Here is a 21664-nt window from a genome sequence, read left to right as displayed (position 1 = left end):
TCTTTTGTAGGTTACTGTACTGGCTTGTCCACGGTGTTAGTTGGCATTGGAAGTCCTTTGTTAACAAATGTAACAGTTAAGAGTCCCGGGGACAGCTGTGGGCTTGTCTACACATGGAGTTGTTCTTGATTAACTCCATGTATGGACACTCTTATTCCATAGTAAGTATCCACACATGGAGTTTTATCAGGAACAACTCCATGTGTAGACCAGCCCTCAGGACAGAGACTAGCAGCAGTCAGAAATGTTGAGACTTTTTGCCCCTTCTATCACCACCTTCGTTTCTATGCTCAGACTGAGTTTTGAAACTGTTTAGTCACATTCCAGCAGCTTGTTCTTTTGACCAGCTCTGAATGAGAACAAGGAAAAGCAGGAGATACCAGGAATCCTTAGTGCCAAAATCTTCAGTGTCTACTGCCTCCCACTCACCTATGAGCAAGTGATCCAGAATTCCAGGTAAAGTGTATCAGACTGCAGAAATGGAGAGATCACTTTTTTGGCTTGGATAGGATTAAACAATATCATCAACCCCAAATCTACAAAAAATCATGAAGCAGGTTCCAACCCTCCCCCACTCCCCCTGAGATTTATGAAAAGTAATGAGATTTTAAAAATAATACATTTGGGGGATTTGTCTGTCTTGCAGTTTGAGCTTTTATGGTTACTGTTTTCAAGTTTCTCTCTGCAATCATAAGGACCAAAAAACTTTAAAAATATGAAAACTGAGATTCTCATATAACTGTAGGAAAAATTAAAATGTTTTGACTAAAAATGGTTATGGGGAAAACATTGTTTTGCCCACGTAAAAACAAATTCTTACAGCCATTAAATTCAGCAGCTCTAGCGGGGCTCTAAGTCCCTGTTCCAAAGCACAAAGTTTGGCAGGAGGTGACTCTGGTGACAGGGATGTGCCTTTTTCGGTGCCCATAAAAAACTGCCAACATTTGATCAAGCTATAAGCCTCTGAAAAATCTGTTTGCCTATGTTCAGTAGAGATGAGTCTTGTGAAAGATTGGTAGATAAATTCTCCAAGATTCCAGATACACTGAGCATGCTCCATCCCCAAAGTTCCTCCAGGCCAGACTTACACCTGCCATTCCCACAGAGCAATTGAGCATGCTCTATCCCAAGACTGCAGAGACTGAACAGGACTTTTTCCCCTGCAATTACTTCTCACAGTGGCCCGGCAGCCACGGAGGCACTGGAACCAATAGCAGAGACACTTTTTGCTTTGCTTTGTTTTTGCTGACATCAAGGCAGCGAGAAGGCTGCTATACTGGAATGTAGAGGGATGACATATATTAGGGGAAGACTGAGAATAGACAGTTGCAGAAGTCAGGGATGGGTAGGCACAGAGGTGCTCTGGGAATAAATCAGGGTGGTGTAAGAAGCGGTTGTCAGTAGGACTCCTGTTTCATTTGGTGCAGAAGTCAGAAGATGTGTAGTTAATGAGGCAAGGGATTGCTGGAAGAGAAAGGATAGTCTCATGGTTAAGGCAACTGAATGTTGCCCTGGATACTGCATTCTATCCCTGCCTTTGCCAGAGAGTTTCTCTGTGATGCTGGTCAAGTCACTTAAACCAAACTTTTCACAGGTGGTCATTGTGTATTCCCCTTTTTCTGGGTGCCCAACATGACACACCCGGGGCCAGATTTGTTAAAGTATTGAGTGCTCACAGCTGCAACTGAAGTTGACTGGAGCAGTGCTTTGAATATATAAAGTGCTATATAAATGCTAAGCACTCTGAAAAATCAGGCCCTAGGTGTTTCAAGCTGGGCATCCAAAATTAGTGATTTAGAAAGAAGTCTAAAGGCTAAAGAAGTTTAGCCTTTTTCTGTGCCTTAGTTCCCCAGCTGTAAAATGGAGATTCCACCACCACCACCTAATCTCACTGGGGTGTTGTGAAGATTAAGTTAATGTTTGTGAAGCATGCAGATACTATGGCTGAGAGTACCACGGAAACATCCATAAAGAAATTAATGTAATCAGTGCAGGGTTTGTATGGCATGCAATAAATAAAGCATGGGGCCACACATTGAACGTGGAGGATAAAGAGAAACACGGAATCGTTTAGCAATTCACTAAATGAGGCATTGTGGAAAAATACAGTATGTAACCATGTAGTTAAAGACTGTATCCTAATGCATATGGACAAGGGAGAAGAATTAAAGTTTGCACACCCAACCTAAATTTTCATTATTTGACATTGAAACCTTAAAATTCTTCTAATAAAGTTTCTGGAGTGTAGCATATATTTACTTCAACTACTGCACTTAAGTATATCACCAAACAGTTTATGGTAAAGCTTCATCAAAAAGCAAAACCAAAGTAACTATAAATGTTCTAGTTTTACAAAGACAAGACAATCCAAAATATTTTGTATATCTGATGATCTCTATTTGCCAACTGCCTCTCAAAAGCAAAGAATGTTAAAATACAACCTCTAGTGATTTCATACTGTTTTAGAAACTTGGATAATATACTCCCATCCTAATAATTTTACACTTTCATCTTGCAAATATTTCCATTTCCAGTTGAATACATCATTTTTTTCCTATTTATGTTTGTGAGCATAAGTACAATCAGTATCTCAGAAAAAGGTTCACTTCTACTGCAAAACTAACAGAGGAACCCAACTGAACTAGGCTATTTAGGTAGAAAGCTTTTTAATGGAATTAATATCTATTTTAAATATTCTGCATCAGATTAGAATAAGTAGGTCAAATCTGGGACCTGAACACTTGACAAACTCCTTTGAGATTTAGAAAAAAAAACATGTCGGTCAATGCATCTCCTCACACATCCATTGCTTAACAGATCCATAAAGCAAAACTGAAGAGCTATGTCACCTTGAAAAAGATAAGGAAGACATTCTTGTAAGATGCTTTGTAAAAGATACAAGACATTTTCTTTAAAAAAACATTGCACAACAAATTCTAACCTAGTAGCTCTCAAAATGTTCGTAAGTAGGACCAGCTGTATGGTTAACAGTTTATAGGGTAAAATTTTCAAAAGCACCTAAATGACTTAATAGCCTAGGTCACATTGTCAAAAATCAAAGTGAATAGGAGGGTCCCCAGTACCTAAATCACTTTTGAAAATGGGACTTAGCTTTTGTCTGAACTAAGCAAGTAAGCCAAAGGGAGAAATTTACAGAAGAGCCTAACATGCAAAGAATAAGATAAGATAGTGCCTATACATTTTGTGCTAGTAAATCTTTAAAAGACAATGGTGAATAAGCAGGTAGAACATAAATACCTGCAACCTGGAAAGGAAGTCTTCTGGAAGTTCTAGCAGGCTACAGTGTTAAAAAAAAAAGTGTTATGAAAAAGTCTGCTTGCTTCCCAATTTGAATTACTTGTAATTTATTCCCTAATTTAGCACATATGTATATCATGTACACATGCCATTGACTCAGACAACTGACAGAATAAATTGGCCTTTAGCTTTACTGCAATTTTTTTCCTTTGTAACTACAAAACTGCTAGAAATTGGCAGTCTGAAAAGCACCACTTTTGCCTTCACACCACTTACTATGAGTGTAACCCAACCTTCCTCCACTGGATGGTCAACTCTATAGCAAATATAAAACTCCACATTAGAACAGTATTCAAAGTTTCAAAGATCACTGCATTCGCTTATTTTGTTTAAGTAACATACTTCAAACTTTGATGTGGAGTTCTACTAGCTAAAATTTGGTCAAAGACAGAAAAAACCTTAAATCAATTTGAAAAGACAGTTTGATAGTTTTCAAAATAAGTTTTTGCATGTTTTATAGTATTTGATAGCAGCTTTTTATTGGTTACAAAACCTAAGCCCATATACAAAATTAGGAACACATTTAGATGCCTCTTTTGAAAGAACGTTTTAGTCTATTTTAACTGATAGTTTAAAAAAAATAATAAAAACAATGCAATTTTTAAACACTTCTGAAAACTTAAAAGTGCAGCAATATACTTGGTTTCCTTTATTAACTATGAAATGGTGCAATCCCAATCAAAAGCTGATAAGGTCACAACAGAAAGAAATGAGCAAATGCTTTGTAGTGCTTTACTCAGTTCTCCGATGTTCACTTTTAATGTGATGCACTGAGTGCAAGAAAAAAAATTAGATCTTCACAGTTGTGGAAAATCATGAATGTAATCTCAATTTGTATGTAATCTCTAGGAAAATCGCGAGTGCAGGCTGAAAAGGGTAACTGTCAATCTATATGGCATATAGAGAACTAAATTGAGAATAAAGAGGGGGAAGATTTGTTCACATCATCATCAGCTGGAACTCTAATTTCACAAAACTTTGTGACCTTACTAACTTTGACTTTATATTGTTTAGTTTTAGCAAACACCACACAGTTTAAAGATTTTAGACTATAGTATGTGACTAGGATGCAGTTACCATATGAAGCTTCAACTCAACTTTTGGGAAAAGAAAAAAAGGCACAATGAACTTCAACTCAATTTTATGTGCACAAGAGTTGAAAAATCTGAGCCACCTTAAAGAGAAATTGATTCTAAAATTTATAAAACCTATAAATAATCAGAGGCCAAACCACTATATTAAAACAGATTATCTAGCAAGTAAAAATCTTGCATTTTAAACATACGCTTGTATCTATTTAAGATACAAGACAACTCGCTCTTTAAAGTGGCTCCACCTTGGCAGATATATATTTAATGAATGCACACCTGCTATGTGTTGTTCATCCGTGGAAAAAAAACAGCTGATCCACAAAGCTCTGATGGCATCTGTCCTTATCTTCATCACAGTAAATACAACCCACATCCAATAACTAAATTAGTTTAGATTTTTCTATCCCTTCACATCAATGCATTGGGAAATTACACCCAGTAAACAACGGCAACAAAACCAGCTTGTGTGATAGCTTACAGAGTTTCAAATTATTCATCTTCACCCCACCAAAAGCAAATCCCTTTGAAAATAACTGGGCCAGACGACTTTCCGAAAGCAATGACCTCTCATATTACCAGCTTATATAAAGTTATTTAATGTGTGCTGCATATCAGGCTTATGCTGAAACACTGCAGCTTCTAAACAGCCTCACACATCAACTGGCTTGTAATTTTTTTAAATCACGTGAATACGGTTTTAGACTCATTTCTGAATTACTCTTCCAATACTCCAAGAATGAAGCTTTTATGATGCTTCTAAATAGCTGCTGGTTTGTTGCCAACCACATCATCATAAGCACTGGTTACTAAGTAAAAAATAGTTTAAGACTAAATTACAGTAAACATGAAAGCTCCACAGTTTAAACCCAATATAAATCAACCTTATCCAAATTATCAATTTAAAATGAAATATACTGACTACTGGAAGTTGAAAGCAAGATTCTTTTTAACCAATGCGTGGTTTTGGACAGATTTTTTTTCTAGTCAAGGACTCTTGCTTTCAGCTTAAACAGAAGTTCAAGTCCATAACAGGTTGTAGCTCAGGTAAAATACCATGCACAGCATCTGATTACTTCAAAACAGCAGGAACACACAGGCTGAAGTGAGTGGTCAAATAGGGCTCGCTGTTCTCAAAAATTAGGTATAACGGCAAAAGCTTTACCAGTCCAAATCTACAGTTCATTCTCCAACCCTGGTTTCTGAGGCAGTTAATGAACACACATCAATTACTGATAGATGAAGTAGTTTGTTTTTTAAACTTAACTGTTTAATCAATTGCCAAGTGTAAGTTACTTTTATTTCAGTTTCACCAATGAAATTCATTTGGCTTGCATTTTTGAATCTATTCTTCCACATAAAGTATATGAAAATATGTTTGTGGAGGACGATGGAGGCTCAGACCAAACTGTGCCCCTGTAAAGTCTTCCAAAATGTATGCATCATACCAAAGTGTCTTGATCCACAGCGCACCATTTTCCAAAGAAGTTACTTTTCCGTGGAAAGCAGATGTGCCACCACTATGAAATTTTCTTAACAAAACTGCAGATTGCGGTTGTCAGCATGTGGCACCAGGGAAAAAGGCAAAAAAAGAAGGTAATTGGGACTGTTAAAAAGAATTGTAAAACAGTTTAAGAGATCATGCATATGCATTTACAGTCCACGTGATAGTGACTTTTGGCAACTGCAAAGTGACCGATACATGGCTTGCTTTAGAAGCATCAAAACGAGGAGGCATGTGTGTCTTGGAGCCTTTTTTTTTCACTTGGTAGCCATTTGGTGGTGCTTCGTATTGGTGTGGGACAGAGAAGCTGCACTGTATTGAACTTAAAAATTAAATTCTTTTGTTTGAAGATTGGCTGTTGGGTCAAAGTTGTAAGTACCTCCTTGAGTGGCTTCAGGAATGAGGCTGGGATCTTCATCAATCTATAAAGATATAATAAAAAGTAATCCATACAAACCCAACACCTTGTACAAGTCATTTAACATACAGGGATGCATAAATATTTCATAAATATTGGCCAACTGAAATATTTTGTTACTAAAAAGTGAAATGTTAATAATTTTAGCCAATTCAATATAACTTTTTTTTTTTAAAAAGAAAAATCATGCTTTGTTCTAATGCCATTAAAGGAAATAGATGCATCAAATCCTTATTGATTGTGTTACCACTTAATTACAGCAAAGACTCTTAACTACAAAATTAAGATTGAAATTTTAGCTTTCTACTATATCATCTAATCAATACTAGTGAAATCTAAAAACTAGTTTTGTGCTTTTCTCAGGGTTACCTATTGTATTGAATTGATTTTTATCTATAGCTGATAGGAATTCTTGTCTTTTTTTTTTGGTAATCAGTATTTCTTCTTTGATTCTGAAGATTCTAACTTAAGTTATTTCAGAGTGATTTATTTTTTAAACTTCTCAAATTCCCAGTTGAATATACTATATTATTTTACAAAAGAAACAAATTAAACTGTCTTATTGGTGTAGCATGCAAGCCATTAATATAGAAGAACCATGATTCAATTTCCCCTCTCAGAGTTTTAGAAGTTAGGCACACAGGTAACATTTTGTTTCTAGTGAAGGCTAAAATTATCAATAGCATTACAATATGTACACCTGATTTCCAGCATACAGTTCACTGGCAGCAGCATTGAGCATGCTAGGAAAAGATTACTTGCTGATATTTGTTCTGAATGTATTGGCTCTGAAAATCAGACTTCAGGAGCCACATGCCATGTCGCATGAGTTACTGAACCATTCAAAGCAGTAAGGCCATCTGAGGGTGCATATACTGTTTACACACTGAGATCCAGTATTCTGAAACACTACAAAGATAAGTCGACCTATATTAGGTCGACTTAAAGCCACTGGATTAATTACTGTGGTGACTGATGTCCGCACTACCTTCCTTGGGCCAATGGTGTGCGTCCTCACCATAAGCGCTTCCACCGACCTAAGAGGGGGAGTGTGGGGAGCTGAGAGCCTGGTCTCTCAGCTCTGTTGGCAGCTCCCTGCCAGGAGCCCATCTGCCCTGTTGGGAGAGGAGGGGAAGCCACCCGGGGCTCCCAGCCGGGAACGGCGTCCATTCTTGCCCCAGCTCACAGCATCGACAAAGACACTGTGCCACCCTAACACCACCAACATAAGCCCAACACCTCTGGTTTTATTATGTCGACATAGCAGGGGAGTTACATTGGCGGGAGGAGCATTTCAGCATGTATACCTCCACTCTTTTATTGACAAAAGCTGACTTTTGTTGACAAAACTGTGTAGCGTAGACAAGGCTTTAGGATTTTGGAGTGCTGACCCCTAAAATCCTTCAGTCCCTCTCTACTTCAGGAAACTCATTAACTCCTAAAGAGAGGGGAGGAGGAAAGTCTGTAGATCTGCTGAGCAATACATCTGGAGAACAAGTTACTGGCAAATAACTTTTCTCCTTCATGACAATGCTTATTACTCTAAATGGATGCCAGTGAAGCTCTGCAGAGGCAGCGACAATCCTCAGCAGAAAAGCTGAGTGCTAATTAAGAAGAACAAGAGCACTTTCCCAAACTGAGGATCCAATCTGGATTTAGAGTCGATACAATGCTTTGTTAAGTGTGATTGAACTACAACTAGCAGGACTGTCTTCTTCTACAAAGACATTACAAAGCAGCACACCAAGGTTGATACTTCTTTAGTACAAGGGTACTGTCATCCCTTAGGAAGTCAGGAGAGGGTTAGTCTGGTTTCTGAAGAAAAGGACCACGCCTGCATGCCCTATTGCAGTGAACTACGAGGGAATAATGTAGAGTTAGTGGCATAGAGAGAATCAGTGGCCTCCAGTCTCCTCCAAAAAGGGAGGAGAAGACATTCCACAGGGGGTGGGGAAAGAAAAAGAAAAAAAAAAAAGATGCTTCTGGGCAGGGAGCCATAGTACTGTCAGGCAGGTGAGGTAAATATAGCTTCTTTTCCCCTCATTTGTGTAATCCTGTTAAAGGGCTTGGTTTGTTTGCCTTAGTCCTGAAAAGGGACAGAATACTGTTTTGGGTTTGATAGTTACTTGTTATAAATAACCACCCGAAGAGTGTTGTCTAGCTTTATTTTGTGGCTCTACATAGGACCCTAAGACATACTGACACTGAAAATCCAGTAAAGTTATAACAGAGCTGCCCAAAAAACAAAACAACAAATCCACTGACTCAGTGTCCTATTTACTCCTGGGGGAATTCTGCAGAATTCATGTCCCCCACAGATTTCTTTGCTTCCCTGCAGAAAAATGACTGACAGGGAAGCAAAGGTAAGCTGCAAGAGCAGTCACTTGCCCCTCCCCAGCAGTGCAGGTGTGTCATTTCGAGCAATGCAGAACCCCCACCCTGCCAAGCCTTATCCCCTGCATCCATTCAATTGGTATTCAATTGTTTAACAGTGCGATTAAATCACAATTAATTTTTAAAATCATGATTAATTTTTTGAGTTAATCGTGTGAGTTAACTGCGATTAATCGACAGCCGTAGTTTAAACCCCTAATTACCTGGCACCAAGAGTCAAGTTTCCTTGAAACAGACTGCACCACAGCTAGGTGATTCCAAAGCAAACCTTCTACAGCTTCTAGAAGCCCTTTGTTTGTGGGAACAACTACCTGTCTCCTTCAACACCAGAAGGTCAAATATCACATGATTTACTATGGACTGAAACAAGAGGAATGTCAGACACTGCCATCCTTTCTACTAGATCCTAAATGCCTTCAGGTCCCTCTGAGGAAAGGACAGAAGCATCAGGTGACAAAGATTGGGGGGAGGAATACTTCTGATGAATGACACCCAGCCTGTTACTCTGATACCAAATCCTTCAGGACAGAAATGGAAATTCTCATCCTGACAGCACTCTGCTAAAGGTCTGGAATATTTTGGGGGAGACAACCTAGATATCAGTTTTCCTTCACCCTTTTTGCTGGAACCAACTCTCCAAAAGAGCCTGAATCAGGAAGAGCTGGAGCCCATGAGGGTCAAAACTCCCAAGGAGGACAAAAGACAAGAAGGTGGATATACATCTTATTCTGAAACAACTGACTCCCTCGGGCAGCAGCAGATGGCCAGAGTGACAAAAAGGTATCTAGATGCAGGAATAACACTGCCAGAAATACATCTTCAGAGCCTTCAGCTCTGTTCTTTAGTGGCTGCTCCTTCTCCCCACAGAAACCATGACTGATTAGACCTCTCTGAGAAGGTGACTTCTCAGTAAGAAAGGATGCCAACATAGGAAAGACTGTTCCTATGAGAAAATAAAGAGGATAAGTTAGAAGACAGATCCAACCTGACTAATAAATCCCATTGCAAAGCCCAAGGAGTGCAGGATCCAGACACCCAGCATCTGAGGAAGTCCTAACTTCTTTTGACATCCCAGGATTTGAAGAAATGCGTGCAACTAGGCAGGGCTGGACCTGAACCAACCTTTGGATACGACTGACTTATATCCTGGTGCCTTTTTTCATGCAAATCCCTTGAACTTTTACACACTTTTTAGAAACTATGGACAGTGACTCAGGATTCCCTATAATCTGAGGTGCATAAAATCACACAATCAGAAGTGTAGGACTGAAAGGGACCTCAATAGGTCATCTAGTCCAGTCCCCTGCACTCAAGGCAGGACTAAGTAGTAACTACTAGACCATTACTGACAGGTGTTTGTCTAACCTGCTCTTAAAAACTTCCAATGATGGAGATTCTATGACCTCCATAGGCAATTTGTTCTGGTGTATAACTACCATGACAGATAAGAAGTTCTTCCTAGTGTCCAGCCTAAACCTCCCTTGCTTCAATTTAAGCCCATTGCTTCTTGTTCTATCCTCAGAGATTGAGAAAAAACGTTCACCCTCCTCCTTGTAACAGTTTGCATCCAGAGGACGAACCCAAAAGTCTTGGATCCTTTGTCTGGTCCTAGGGCCTCCAACTCAGATACTTTAGACTGTAGACGCAATCCACTCAAATCTCCAGGAGAAAGCTCCTCACTCCACCAAGCACTCCAACAGGACGGACTTCATCCCACAGTGGACCTTCTAAAGAAGCCTCAAAGTCATTTGAGTAAACATATCTTGAGCTAACATTTCATGGTGATCGGATTGTTGGAAACTAATATTTTGGAGGAACAAGATCACCAAGCAGTCAATTGTTGCTATACCTGCAATTATAACAAAATACCACTCAGGACAAAAATGTCCAAGAAAATGTTAATCACCATAAAAACTATTGATTCAATCTGTGCCAACTATTCCTGCACAGTGAAAACAGATTTGTGGTCACAGAACCAAACCCAATAAGAAGAGTGGAACTGAGGGAGTAATGGGGAAGGGACCTCTTTTCCTTGGCACTGAATTCTAGGATTATACATGCACCCCTTAACAGTTTTACTGTTCTGAATGGTTCCATGGCTTCTACACAGGACATGTGAGGCCTGGAGTGGTAATCTGAAGGAGAACTGCTGGCATCAAACAATTTTTAAGGACAGTGCAGGGTTAATCATAATATCTGATATAAATCTATTTTTCTATAAAGTATATAAAACTTGATTTGCAAGTATATTTTCTTCTAATGATAAACTGTTCAACTTTAGAAGGTGTTGTAGTGTGGGCTAGCTTTTACTGGTTTATTAGGCAAAAAATGAATTGCCCGTCTTAGTCAATGTCTGTTTGAGGCAGTTTCTTGGTGCAAGAAAGGAATGAAAAAGATGGAGTAGGAGCAGGAACAGGTCAAAGAAGTCACAGAAGGGAAGGAAACCACAGAGGGAGAATGGAAGATTGAGAAAGTATCTTAATCTTTTAATTAAGACAAGCTGTACAAAAAAAAGGTAGGAAAATATCCTCTGAACAACCCATGTCCATAAAGGGGGATGACTGAAGTAACGCTGACAATGTAGTTACTAAATTAAAATATGGAGTACAAAAGCATTCACACCAAACATTTCATACATCCATAACCACACACAGAGCATTCTTTAATGTACTTACATCATCACCAGAGAAATACTGATCTATGATTTCAAATGCTAGTTTATAGATGTCCTCATTCTCGTGCTGTTGCAAGGCTTCAATTTTCTCTAAACCTGGCCAAATGACAGCAGGAATAAAAGCGTTCAACAGGTTAAAATGAAGTTTGTTAGTAGCTACTTTAGGTTAGCATTTTAGACATAACAAAATACTGCCTTTAGTTACATTAGTACCTCAAGACATACTGGAGAACAAGGATGGTCACGATGGAGCCTAGCTTCCAAACATGACCCAGAATGTTCTTTCAAAGTTGCCATTTTCATCTTTAAGACAGAGGTGTGGCTTGTGGAATCTACAGGTCTCAGCACAGCCCGTTTCCATGGGCCACCCACCTTAATGATGATGCGGAGTCAAACCTGTTCTTAAAAGCCTCCAGGGCTGCTGCAATCCATTCCCTTTTATGTAAGTTAGGTGAAGCACTCAGTTAAGCAAAGTTTGTGTATTTCTGCTGTATAGCATGTATCCTTTGTCCCATACAGACATTGTACATCTTTGCAGGCTAAAAGTGGTTCCACATTAGAGTAGCATACCAAGAGTGAAATGCAAACAAGGTGACAGAAGAACATAGCTACAGTAGTTTAAAATCATAACTTCAGTTTCGAGCAAGAAATTTATGTACTTGGGAAAAACCTTTTTTAAGACATTCATTTATCTCTAACTTGCTTTTGAAAAATTAACTTGCCATCATATCTAAATTGCTGATGTGTGATTTAACAGGGACTTGCTACCTCAAGCCCAACTTCTCTTCCTATTTTATTCTGCAGGGATGTCAAAATACTGACATTCATTCCCACTGCAATGGAGTGATGCAAAACCATGAGTTTTACTGCAGGATCAAAAGCACAGGCAGAAGTTGGGTGGAAATAACGCTCTCTTTAAAACAAATCTGAAAAAGATACAGAAAGCTACTACTGAAATACACTGGTCTGTGGAAGTATGTCCTCACCCCACCCTGCCACCAAGTGTCCACCAATGTGAAAATCCCTCTAAATAAGTTTCACTAAATAGAAAAAAGCCACAATGGCTACAAGGTAATGTATTTTTTCCCTTTCTGACAGTTTCATCCACTTATTTGAATACCACATAAGGACCAATTGCTGGTGTTATGTGGCATGTGCCAATGGCCGTAAGTCAGGGGTTCTTACAACATATGTTTTGGTGGCCTCAGTTCAGCCACCACCTCTTGCCACAGCCCCCCCTACCCCCCACAAAATCACTGCCTAGGAGGTTGTCGTGGCAGCAAAAAAATCCAGTGGGGGCCACATGTGGTCACAGTGGCCACATTTTAGAAACACTGCCTTAAGTACTGCACTGGTTCTGAAGAAGGAAGACAAAGTGATCCATAGCAAATAAAAGTTTAGAAAAGCCTAACAAATAAAATCTTACCTCCACATTCTTCTATAATTTCAGCTATTGTGCTAGCCTCATCACCAGCCATTATCAGAATGTTTTTCAGCCCATCCAGGACCACCTGGACCACCTGAGAGTCTTTTACTGACAGTAAATTACAGAATGGTGGTATTACGTTCTGTTGTACAAGATATTCAACCTAAATATGGGGAAAATGCCTTCAGAATTATATACGATTAATCTTACAATACACTACATTTTAACAACAACCTGAAAGTCAGCCACACACACCTGATCTTTTCTTCCACTTATCGTCAAGTTGCTAATTGCCCATGCAGCTTCCTTTTGTGTTCCAAAGTCCCCCTGAAGGGTAAAATTGATAGTTCATTAAAATTAGCAAGCATACATCTGTAAAGCTTATTAACTCAAATATTCCCTGTGTCAGACTTATAAAAAGATGATGACAAACTTGCGTAACTGACAGCTTGACTGACCTTAGCCAGCTGGTGTATGATCATAGGGATTAGTCCAGCATCTATTACAGCTTGAACTTGTTGCTGGTTTCCTGCTGTGATATTGGAAAGGAACCAAACTGCTTCCTGCAATCAGACAAAATGAGAAACCACCTTTCTTTAGAAATAATTTAAGTCTTTATACATGGCTAAAAAGCATTACATATGAATTGCAATGACACAAAAATAAAGCATTAAATAAGTCCAGCAATTCTTCATCAATCTGTTCCACCATGTGTTCCTTGTCCTAGAAACACTTATTCCCTGAAAAAAAAAAAAAAAAAAAAGCAAGGATGGTCTTCACTACAGGGAGATAGATGCTGCTGCAATCGATGCAGTTGGGGTAGATTTAGCAGGTCTAGTGAAGACCCGCTAAATGGACATCAGAGCCATCTCCGGTAGACCCTGGTACTCCACCTCTCCGAGAAGAGTAAGGGAAGTTGACCGGAGAGCGTCTCCCATCAACGCAGCGCAGTGAAGACACCAGGTAAGTTGACCTAAGCTATGTTGACCAGTTACGTTATGACTTAGGTCCAAGTAGTAATGACAAGCCCTCAGAGGCATTCAGTGAGCTTTAGAGTAAATCTGGCTTCTGTGACTGCAGTTTCAATTTGGCAAACTATATAGGCCAGGGGTTCTCAAACTGGGGGTCAGGACCCCTCAGGGGGTCGGGAGGTTATTATGTGGTGGGACACGAGCTGTCAGCCTCCACTCCAAACCCCGCTTCGCCTCCAGCATTTATAATGGTGTTAAATATATAAAAACATATTTTTAATTTATAAGGGGCGGGGGGTTACACTCAGAGGCTATGTGAAAGGGGTCACCAGTACAAAAGTTTGAGAATCACTGATATAGGCCTTCAAATGACACACTTAGGTACCAAAAAGCCAGACTTACACCCGTGGCCCTCTGTCTGTCTTATCCCATGTGCTAGAACTTCCAGCTCTCCTCACCTCGCCCCCAGACAGCTTCTATAATGCAATCATGTGTTTCCAATACAAAATTCTGCAACACAGTGAAAGCTAAAGACATAGGGGTCAATATAAAATAAAGTTTAATGGGACTTTAAATATACATTTAGTACATTATCCACTGGACCAGTCTCATTTACACTAAGGCCCCCCAGTACATTTTGCAGTTATATTTGAACCCACTTTCTGACAACTCTGCACTGCTAGAGTTAGTATAATTAAGGATCTGACCTTCTGTATTTATTGTCATATTTAGTTAAATAAAACTATATTGAGTCAGGGAATCCAGAGGCCTGACTGCAGATTTTAGCTCAAATATGCTTTGAATTACTTGGGAGGTGGGGGGGAGGAGAGGAGTTTGCTTATAGTGTTTATTGAAACTCAGATGTGAGAAGTTTTAATCTCTGATTTTTGCATATAAAACTAGAAATGAATAGAAGACCCTCATCCTAAGAAAATGAAATAACCAATAGTTTAGTCAGTGGTGGTATTCTGCACTGGCACAAAAAAAGACCTGGGTTCAGTTCCTATTTCAATTGTCTTCTTGGACCAGGGAGTGGTGTTGATGCAATTTATTCAAGGCCCCCCCACTGGGCAGACAGGTAATCTTCATGTTGCTCAGTTCTCTTTTCCAGGTGATTCAGCAGCAGAACCAAGTCTCAAGGAAATCACACAGTTCTTTGTTAAAAGAAAAGGGCTATATAGGAAGAGTTACCAAGAACTCCCATAGCAGATTCAGAGAACACTACCAGACAGTCCTTTTGTAAAAGGAAAAATAATTCAAAGCTCAAAATAACGAGCTCATATGGTTCTTTCCTGGGAGCAGCTGTATCCTGAGCCTCACTCTCTTCAGGGTTACTAGCGTCCAAATGTAGGCTGTTCGTTTTTTTTAAACAGGGGGTTATGACCCCCTTTAAATAAACCCAGAAATAAGCCCCACTTCTTGTCATGACATCTAAGAAGCAGCTCCTAGAGTCCCTTCCTGGGAGCAGCAAGAAGTAGGTAGGATACAGCCCAGCAACTGCAGCTATATGTCCGAGAGAACTCCTTCAGGGCTCCTAGCAACTGGCAGGGGCTAGGGGGAGCAGAGGGCAGTCACCAGGGGACCTCCTCTGCAGATAACACAGGGGAGGGAGTAAGTGTATGTATCCTGAAAGATAGGAAGCTTTTTCTCCATTCACCTGTCTTTTTGGTGGAGGGGGAATCAAAGAGGGGTGAGGCAGGGCTTACTGAACACAAACTGCCCCACCCACACCTAAACAAACACAAGTAACCATAGCAGAGGAAAGGCTCTGAGTACTTCCTCCCATTAACTCCCAAACTTCTCCACTTCCTGTACACACAACAGGGAAGCCCACTGACATAAAGCTGGAAGGAGAGAGGAAAGGAAGCACAGGCTGTCTTTCCCCTTCTCTTCAAAGCAGAGGAATCCATATCCGCCTGAAGGCACCAAAGGCGGTGACAGGAAAAGGGAAGCTGGGCAGAAGGCAATAGGTCTGCTCTCCTCCAAGTGGTGCTTCACAAGAGTGCTCTGCTACATGAAGTGAAGAAGCTGGAGTGACCTTGCCTGTCTCAGTGGGAGGGAATAGGATTTCAGAGCCCGAGTGACCGTTCCCACGAAGAAGATAATTTGCATACTGAGTAATGTCAGACAGGATGTTTGATCGGCAGAAAACTAACTGCTCCCATCCTAGCAGAGGCACTTTCTCCATTCTCCATGAAGACTATTTAAGCAATATGGAGACATTTTAATGGTTTGGTAGGCACTAGTGGTCAACATTTAGGGTTCCCTCTGCTCTACACATCCTGCAATGGAAGCTGGTAGGATGCCAGTTGCTGTCAGAAGCCTCAGGATGCTCCTCAGATGCCGCAGTAGAGGGTATGATTTATTCCTGGTATAAAAATGGGGCTTCTAGAAGGCATTTAGCTCTCTTCTCCCTTTAACAAAAATCCCTCTACCTCCATCTCCTCCCCCACAAAAAAGGAAAACCCCATTTTCCCTTTAAAATGACACTTATGTTGGGCAATTACTAACAATGGCCTTCCCTTTCTTCAAGTGAGGCTCAGAAAACCATCTTAGCAGAACTAACAGAGATTCTACTCATAAACAGTAGCTGCCTTTAACTCGCCAAAAATAAGCATAGGTAAAAACTTTCCAGAGAGCCAAAACTGGGAAGGTGGTGGAGCAAATATTATAGTGCTGGATGAGTGATACGCTAGTAATTATAATATTTTGAAGGGCACATTTGCTTTTCCTGTGGGCTCAACTGAAAGTGATAATACTTATTTATGAATATTAACTGCAATGCAGATGACTCACAATTCTCATATAGTGATACAAGGTATTGTATTTCAATGCTAAGATTACATTTAGGATAGGTATCTTTAGATCACAGGTTCCTTGAAACAGATACGATGTACAATAGGGCACTGGAGCCAATGTGTGTGTCCCTGTACGCCTGTTACAGCCCTTGGGCCCTTACACCTGGAAGCAGTAGTTTCAGGTCACATGCTTGTTCCTAGTCATGTGCCCTAGAGGTAACTGGATATAAGGCTTCCTGCCTCTTAAACAGAAGAGCAAATAGGAGAGACACAGCCTCTCCCAAGGAGCTAGGAGAGGGGTGGGTAAACTTTTTGGCCTGAGAGCACCATCGGGTTCCCAAACTGTATGGAGGGCCGGGTAGGGAAGGCTGTGCCTCCCCAAACAGCCTGGCCCCCGCTCCCTATCTGCCCCCTCTCACTTCCCACCCCCTGACTGGCCCCCTCAAAACCCCCGACCCATCCAACCCCCCCAGCTCCTTATCCCCTAATCTCCCCCCTAGGACTCCACCCCCTAATCCAACTGCCCCCTGCTCCCTGTCCCGTGACTGCCCCCCAGGACCCTCTGCCCTTTATCCAACCTCCCCCCCGCCCCCCGCTACCTGCCCCCTTACCATGCCGCTCAGAGCCCGGCCGGAGCCAGCCAGAGCACTGGCGGCATGGGGAGCTGAAGCTGCGAGGGAGGGGGGACAGCAGGGGACGGGCTGGGGGACAGCCTCCCCAGCCGGGAGCTCCAGGGCCGGGCAGGACGGTCCCACAGGCCGGATGTGGCCCGCGGGCCGTAGTTTGCCCACCTCTGAGCTAGGAGATGCCTTTCCATGTGTCAGGCAGAAGGCCGGGGAGGGGACCACGAAGAGCGAGCAAGAGCACACAACGGGAAGCCTCTGTTGAGGAGGGCTGTGAAGCTCTGGAGATAGCTTTTTATCTTTTTACTGTGTCCTGTTGGGAAGTAAATCTGTTTTGGGTTGCTTTACATTTGTTTCTAAATTAATAAAGAAAGCCCTGAAAAAGGAACTAGATCTGTGCAGCTGGTTTGAGTGAGTACAATTTTCCTCAGTTGGTGGATCAGACCACCAGCTCACACAGTCTTATTAAATCTGTGCACACCTCTGGCACTATATAAATAAGTCTGCCAGGAGTGAAAACTGAAGGAAAAAAAAAAAAAAAGTGTGTAGGTTTCAATATTGCTTTCACTGTTGGTCTGAAGCAGAGGAGTTCCAACCACATCTCTCCTACATGTACTCACCTTTGGTATTTATATGCTGTAAAATTTTACAGAAGCAACATTTTTATCTGAAAAGACAATATTTTCCACTCTTATTAAAGTAGTCCCTTTAAGTGGGATTGCCAATCATATCTCGAAGAGAATAGTTTGTGGCCACTATGCAGACATGGTTATTAATGGAAGGCTTTAAACTGTTTTAAACTGTTCCCTAAAGTTAAAAAGAATAAAATAAATAAAAGGTAGTTGGGAATTCTGCTTGCCACGTGCTACAAAAGGAGAGATATTTCATTTTGTCAACCTAAAAGGTGAACCTAGAAACAAAACAAAAATGAAAATAAAACCAAAATATACCTTGTTTATCTTCTCTTTTGGATGCGTCAGGAGATTTGGGAAGTGAGAGAGAACGTCACAGTTGAGAACAACTTGTGTTTGTTCATCAGTACCAGTTACTATGTTGCCTACTGCTCTCAGTGCTGCTGTCTACATTTGAAGAAAAGAAAGTAATATGACATTACTGCATGCATTGTAACTACTTGTGGTAAAACAAGGACCACTAAAAAAAACCATGACAGTGTTCCTTTAAGCCAGTCATTTCCCGAAATATAATTTAACATTGTATCTTCAAAACCAGGATCAGCAATATGCTGAGAGAGAGCAGGGTGGAGTTCTTGCACCACCTCTCCGCGAAGTGAAAAGGCAGAGTACAAATATTTTCTTGAGTGAAAAAGTTCCATCAGAAGTCAAGGAAAGTGCGAGATTTCAAAGTTATTAAAAAGAAAGATTAAGGAACTTGAAACTGAAAGAGAAGAAGATGACTGAGAAGACCAATTAATTAAGAGGTCTGATTTGAGTTACATTTAATGTTCCTATGCTTTTTCTGTATCTCCCCAGACAGCTATTCAACTCAGATCTGTGCTACAGTAACATTATAAGAACTCCCCATTTTTCCCCTTCCTACTAAGTACTGACTCTCAAATTGCTCTCAGTAGGCTCTAGATCTTTATTCATTAATCAAGTAATTAATGTTTTACAACTGACAATATATTCAAAATATTCACTGTTTTTTAAAGTAAAAAATTCAGGACAGCCAAAGGAAATAAGAACTAAGAAACATGACAAGCATACAGATACCACAAAAAGGCCCTATTTTGCACCATGGCTTCATAGTGCTAAAAATTTTAAAGGTGAAAATTTTATCTTAAAGATCCTCTCATTTCATCACATTTTTGACCTGGCTAAACTAGATTGGGTCCCTACCTTCTACAGGGAAATACCAGTTTTCCTTACTAAAGAGGATTATAGCATCTGAGTTTATTTTGGCACTCAAAGGTCCCAAAATAACCATTCTTATCTCCAGGATTAGGTATCAGCATATACAGCACCAACTCTTCTTCCTATACCCAAGGTAACACATGCACCAAATAACAGAGGATTAAAATTCAGGAAAACTTGAAGGTTTTCGCCCTTGCAAGAACAATGGCTAGAAACAGTCTCAAAGTTAAATAGATTGGGGGTGGGGCGGGGGGGAGAAATGACCCTTTAGGTAATCTCTTTCTGATGCCCTACTAAATTATCTATCAAACCTTTGTAGATTAGAGTGAAGTTTACGGATTGTTCATTATATATTCCTTATGGTAAATTAATGTTTGAATACTATATGTCATATCATATATATCTAACATGTTCAAGTTTTACTTTTATTTTCTTCAGTTCTCGTCAACTTGAAGTTTTTTCTACCATAGAACATTTGTAAGACTTAACAATGTGGCTATCTGAAGATCTGTTTTGTTATAATTTAATATTTTTAATAATTTAAAAAAAATTAAAAAGGTGTCTGGGATTTGAAAGCTCAAAAGAAGAATCAACACAAGTACGAGAGCAGCAGAACTGATAAGAAGCCAAGAGTCTCAGGACATCACTGTACAAAACAAACTGAAATTTTAGGGATAAGGCAAGAGTAAAAGAGATTAGACTGGATAAAAATGCATTACAGATTATAGAAGACGAAACATAAAAATACTGATTGATCAAAAAATATTTTGGTACCACAAGTCTCATTATACTTTTAAAAAGGAATGTGAAGTTGACAACCACTCAATGGAAGACATTTTAATGGGTATCATTCTTGCACAACTTGTATTCATTTTTTTTACACAAAGATCACACCAGGAGATTGTACATATACCTTCAATAGAAGGCTATGGAAATTCTATTAAAAATATCTACATATTAGAAAACAGTTTAATCTGAAGAGTTTCCTACAACTAAACTAGGGCCTGACAGATTTTCAACAAGACCTTAGTGACCTGCACAGACCTATTTCTATACCAAAAACCTTGGATTAATGTAGCAGGGCCCAATCCCCCAACATCACTTCTCACCCTCACTACATCCCCAGTTCACTACTTACCATCACCTCCTCCCACTTTAGGTTTGTGTAGTGTCGACATGGCAATTTGTATTAGCTAGCAGGGGTTGACCTTAGGAGGGGAAGCCTTGGACTGATCCCCTCCAATACACACATTAAAATACAAGCTTCCCCATCTACACAAGGATAGTAACACATTTCAAAAACATACCTTTTTTCCTGGTAGGGACACTGCCTTTGGGATGCAGTTTTAAATCTAATTAACTAACATGATTGTAAATGTTAGTCTCACCACAAATTTTTTTTTTCCAGGACACATGGCAAATAACTTACTAAAAGTATTCATAGAATCAAAGAATATCAGGTTGGAAGGGACCTCAGGAGGTCATCTACTCCAACCCCCTGCTCAAAGCAGGACCAATCCCCACCTAATCATCCCAGCCAGGGCTTTGTCAAGCCTGACCTTAAAAACCTCTAAGGAAGGAGATTCCACCACCTCCCTAGGTAACCCATTCCAGTGCTTCACCACCCTCCTAGTGAAATTTTTTTCCCTAATATCCAACCTAAACCTCCTCCACTGCAACTTGAAACCATTACTCCTTGTTCTGTCATCTGGTACCACTGAGAACAGTCTAGATCCATCCTCTTTGGAACCCCCTTTCAGGTAGTTGAAAGCAGCTATCAAATCTCCCCTCATTCTTCTCTTTTGTAGACTAAATAATCCCAGTTCCCTCAGCCTCTCCTCTTAAGACATATGCTCCAACTGCCTAATAATTTTTGTTGCCCTCCGCTGGACTCTTTCCAATTTTTCCACATCCTTCTTGTAGTGTGGGGCCCAAAACTGGATACAGTACTCCAGATGAGGCCTCACCAATGCCAAATAGAGGGGAATGATTACATCCCTCGATCTGCTGGCAATGTCCCTACTTATACAGCCCAAAATGCTGTTAGCCTTTTTGGCAACAAGGGCACACTGTTGACTCATATCCAGCTTCTCGTCCACTGTAACCCTTAGGTCCTTTTCTACAGAACTGCTGCCTAGCCACTCGGTCCCTAGTCTGTAGCAGTGCATGGGATTCTTCCATTCTAAGTGTAGGACTCTGCACTTGTCCATCAGATTTCTTTTGACCCAATCCTCTAATTTGTCTAGGTCCCTCTGTATCCTATCCCTACCCTCCAGCGTATCTACCACTCCTCCCATCTGCAAACTTGCTGAGGGTGCAAATCCACGCCATCCTCCAGATCATTAATGAAGATATTGAACAAAACCGGCCCCAGGACCGACCCTTGGGGCACTCCACTTGATACCAGCTACCAACTAGACATGGAGCGATTGCTCACTACCCGTTGAGCCCGATGATCTAGCCAACTTTCTATCCACCTTATAGTCCATTCATCCAGCCCATACTTCTTTAACTTGCTGGCGAGAATACTGTGGGAGACTGTATCAAAAGCTTTGCTAAAGTCAAGGAATAACACGTCC

General features: G+C 40.5%; 1 protein-coding gene across 1 annotated transcript in view; it reads right to left on the bottom strand.

The window, feature by feature from the left end:
- Window positions 1-5304: 5304 nt before the first annotated feature.
- Window positions 5305-21664, bottom strand: part of KPNA3 (karyopherin subunit alpha 3) — an 81547-nt gene continuing 65187 nt past the window's right edge. The window contains exons 12-17 of the mRNA XM_026653441.2: window positions 18165-18293; window positions 13281-13385; window positions 13078-13149; window positions 12823-12985; window positions 11398-11492; window positions 5305-6332 (exon numbers count right to left, since the gene is read on the bottom strand). Coding sequence (XP_026509226.1) covers window positions 6234-6332; window positions 11398-11492; window positions 12823-12985; window positions 13078-13149; window positions 13281-13385; window positions 18165-18293 — 663 coding nt within the window. The 3' untranslated portion in view covers window positions 5305-6233. The remainder of the gene's footprint in view (window positions 6333-11397; window positions 11493-12822; window positions 12986-13077; window positions 13150-13280; window positions 13386-18164; window positions 18294-21664) is intronic.

The sequence above is a fragment of the Terrapene carolina genome, unplaced genomic scaffold (assembly GCF_002925995.2).
Source record: "Terrapene carolina triunguis isolate 2854851 unplaced genomic scaffold, T_m_triunguis-2.0 Scaffold139, whole genome shotgun sequence".
NCBI lineage: Eukaryota > Metazoa > Chordata > Testudines > Emydidae > Terrapene > Terrapene triunguis.
The sequence above is the reverse complement of the archived record's forward strand: the minus strand, read 5'-3'. Positions and strand labels throughout refer to the sequence as shown.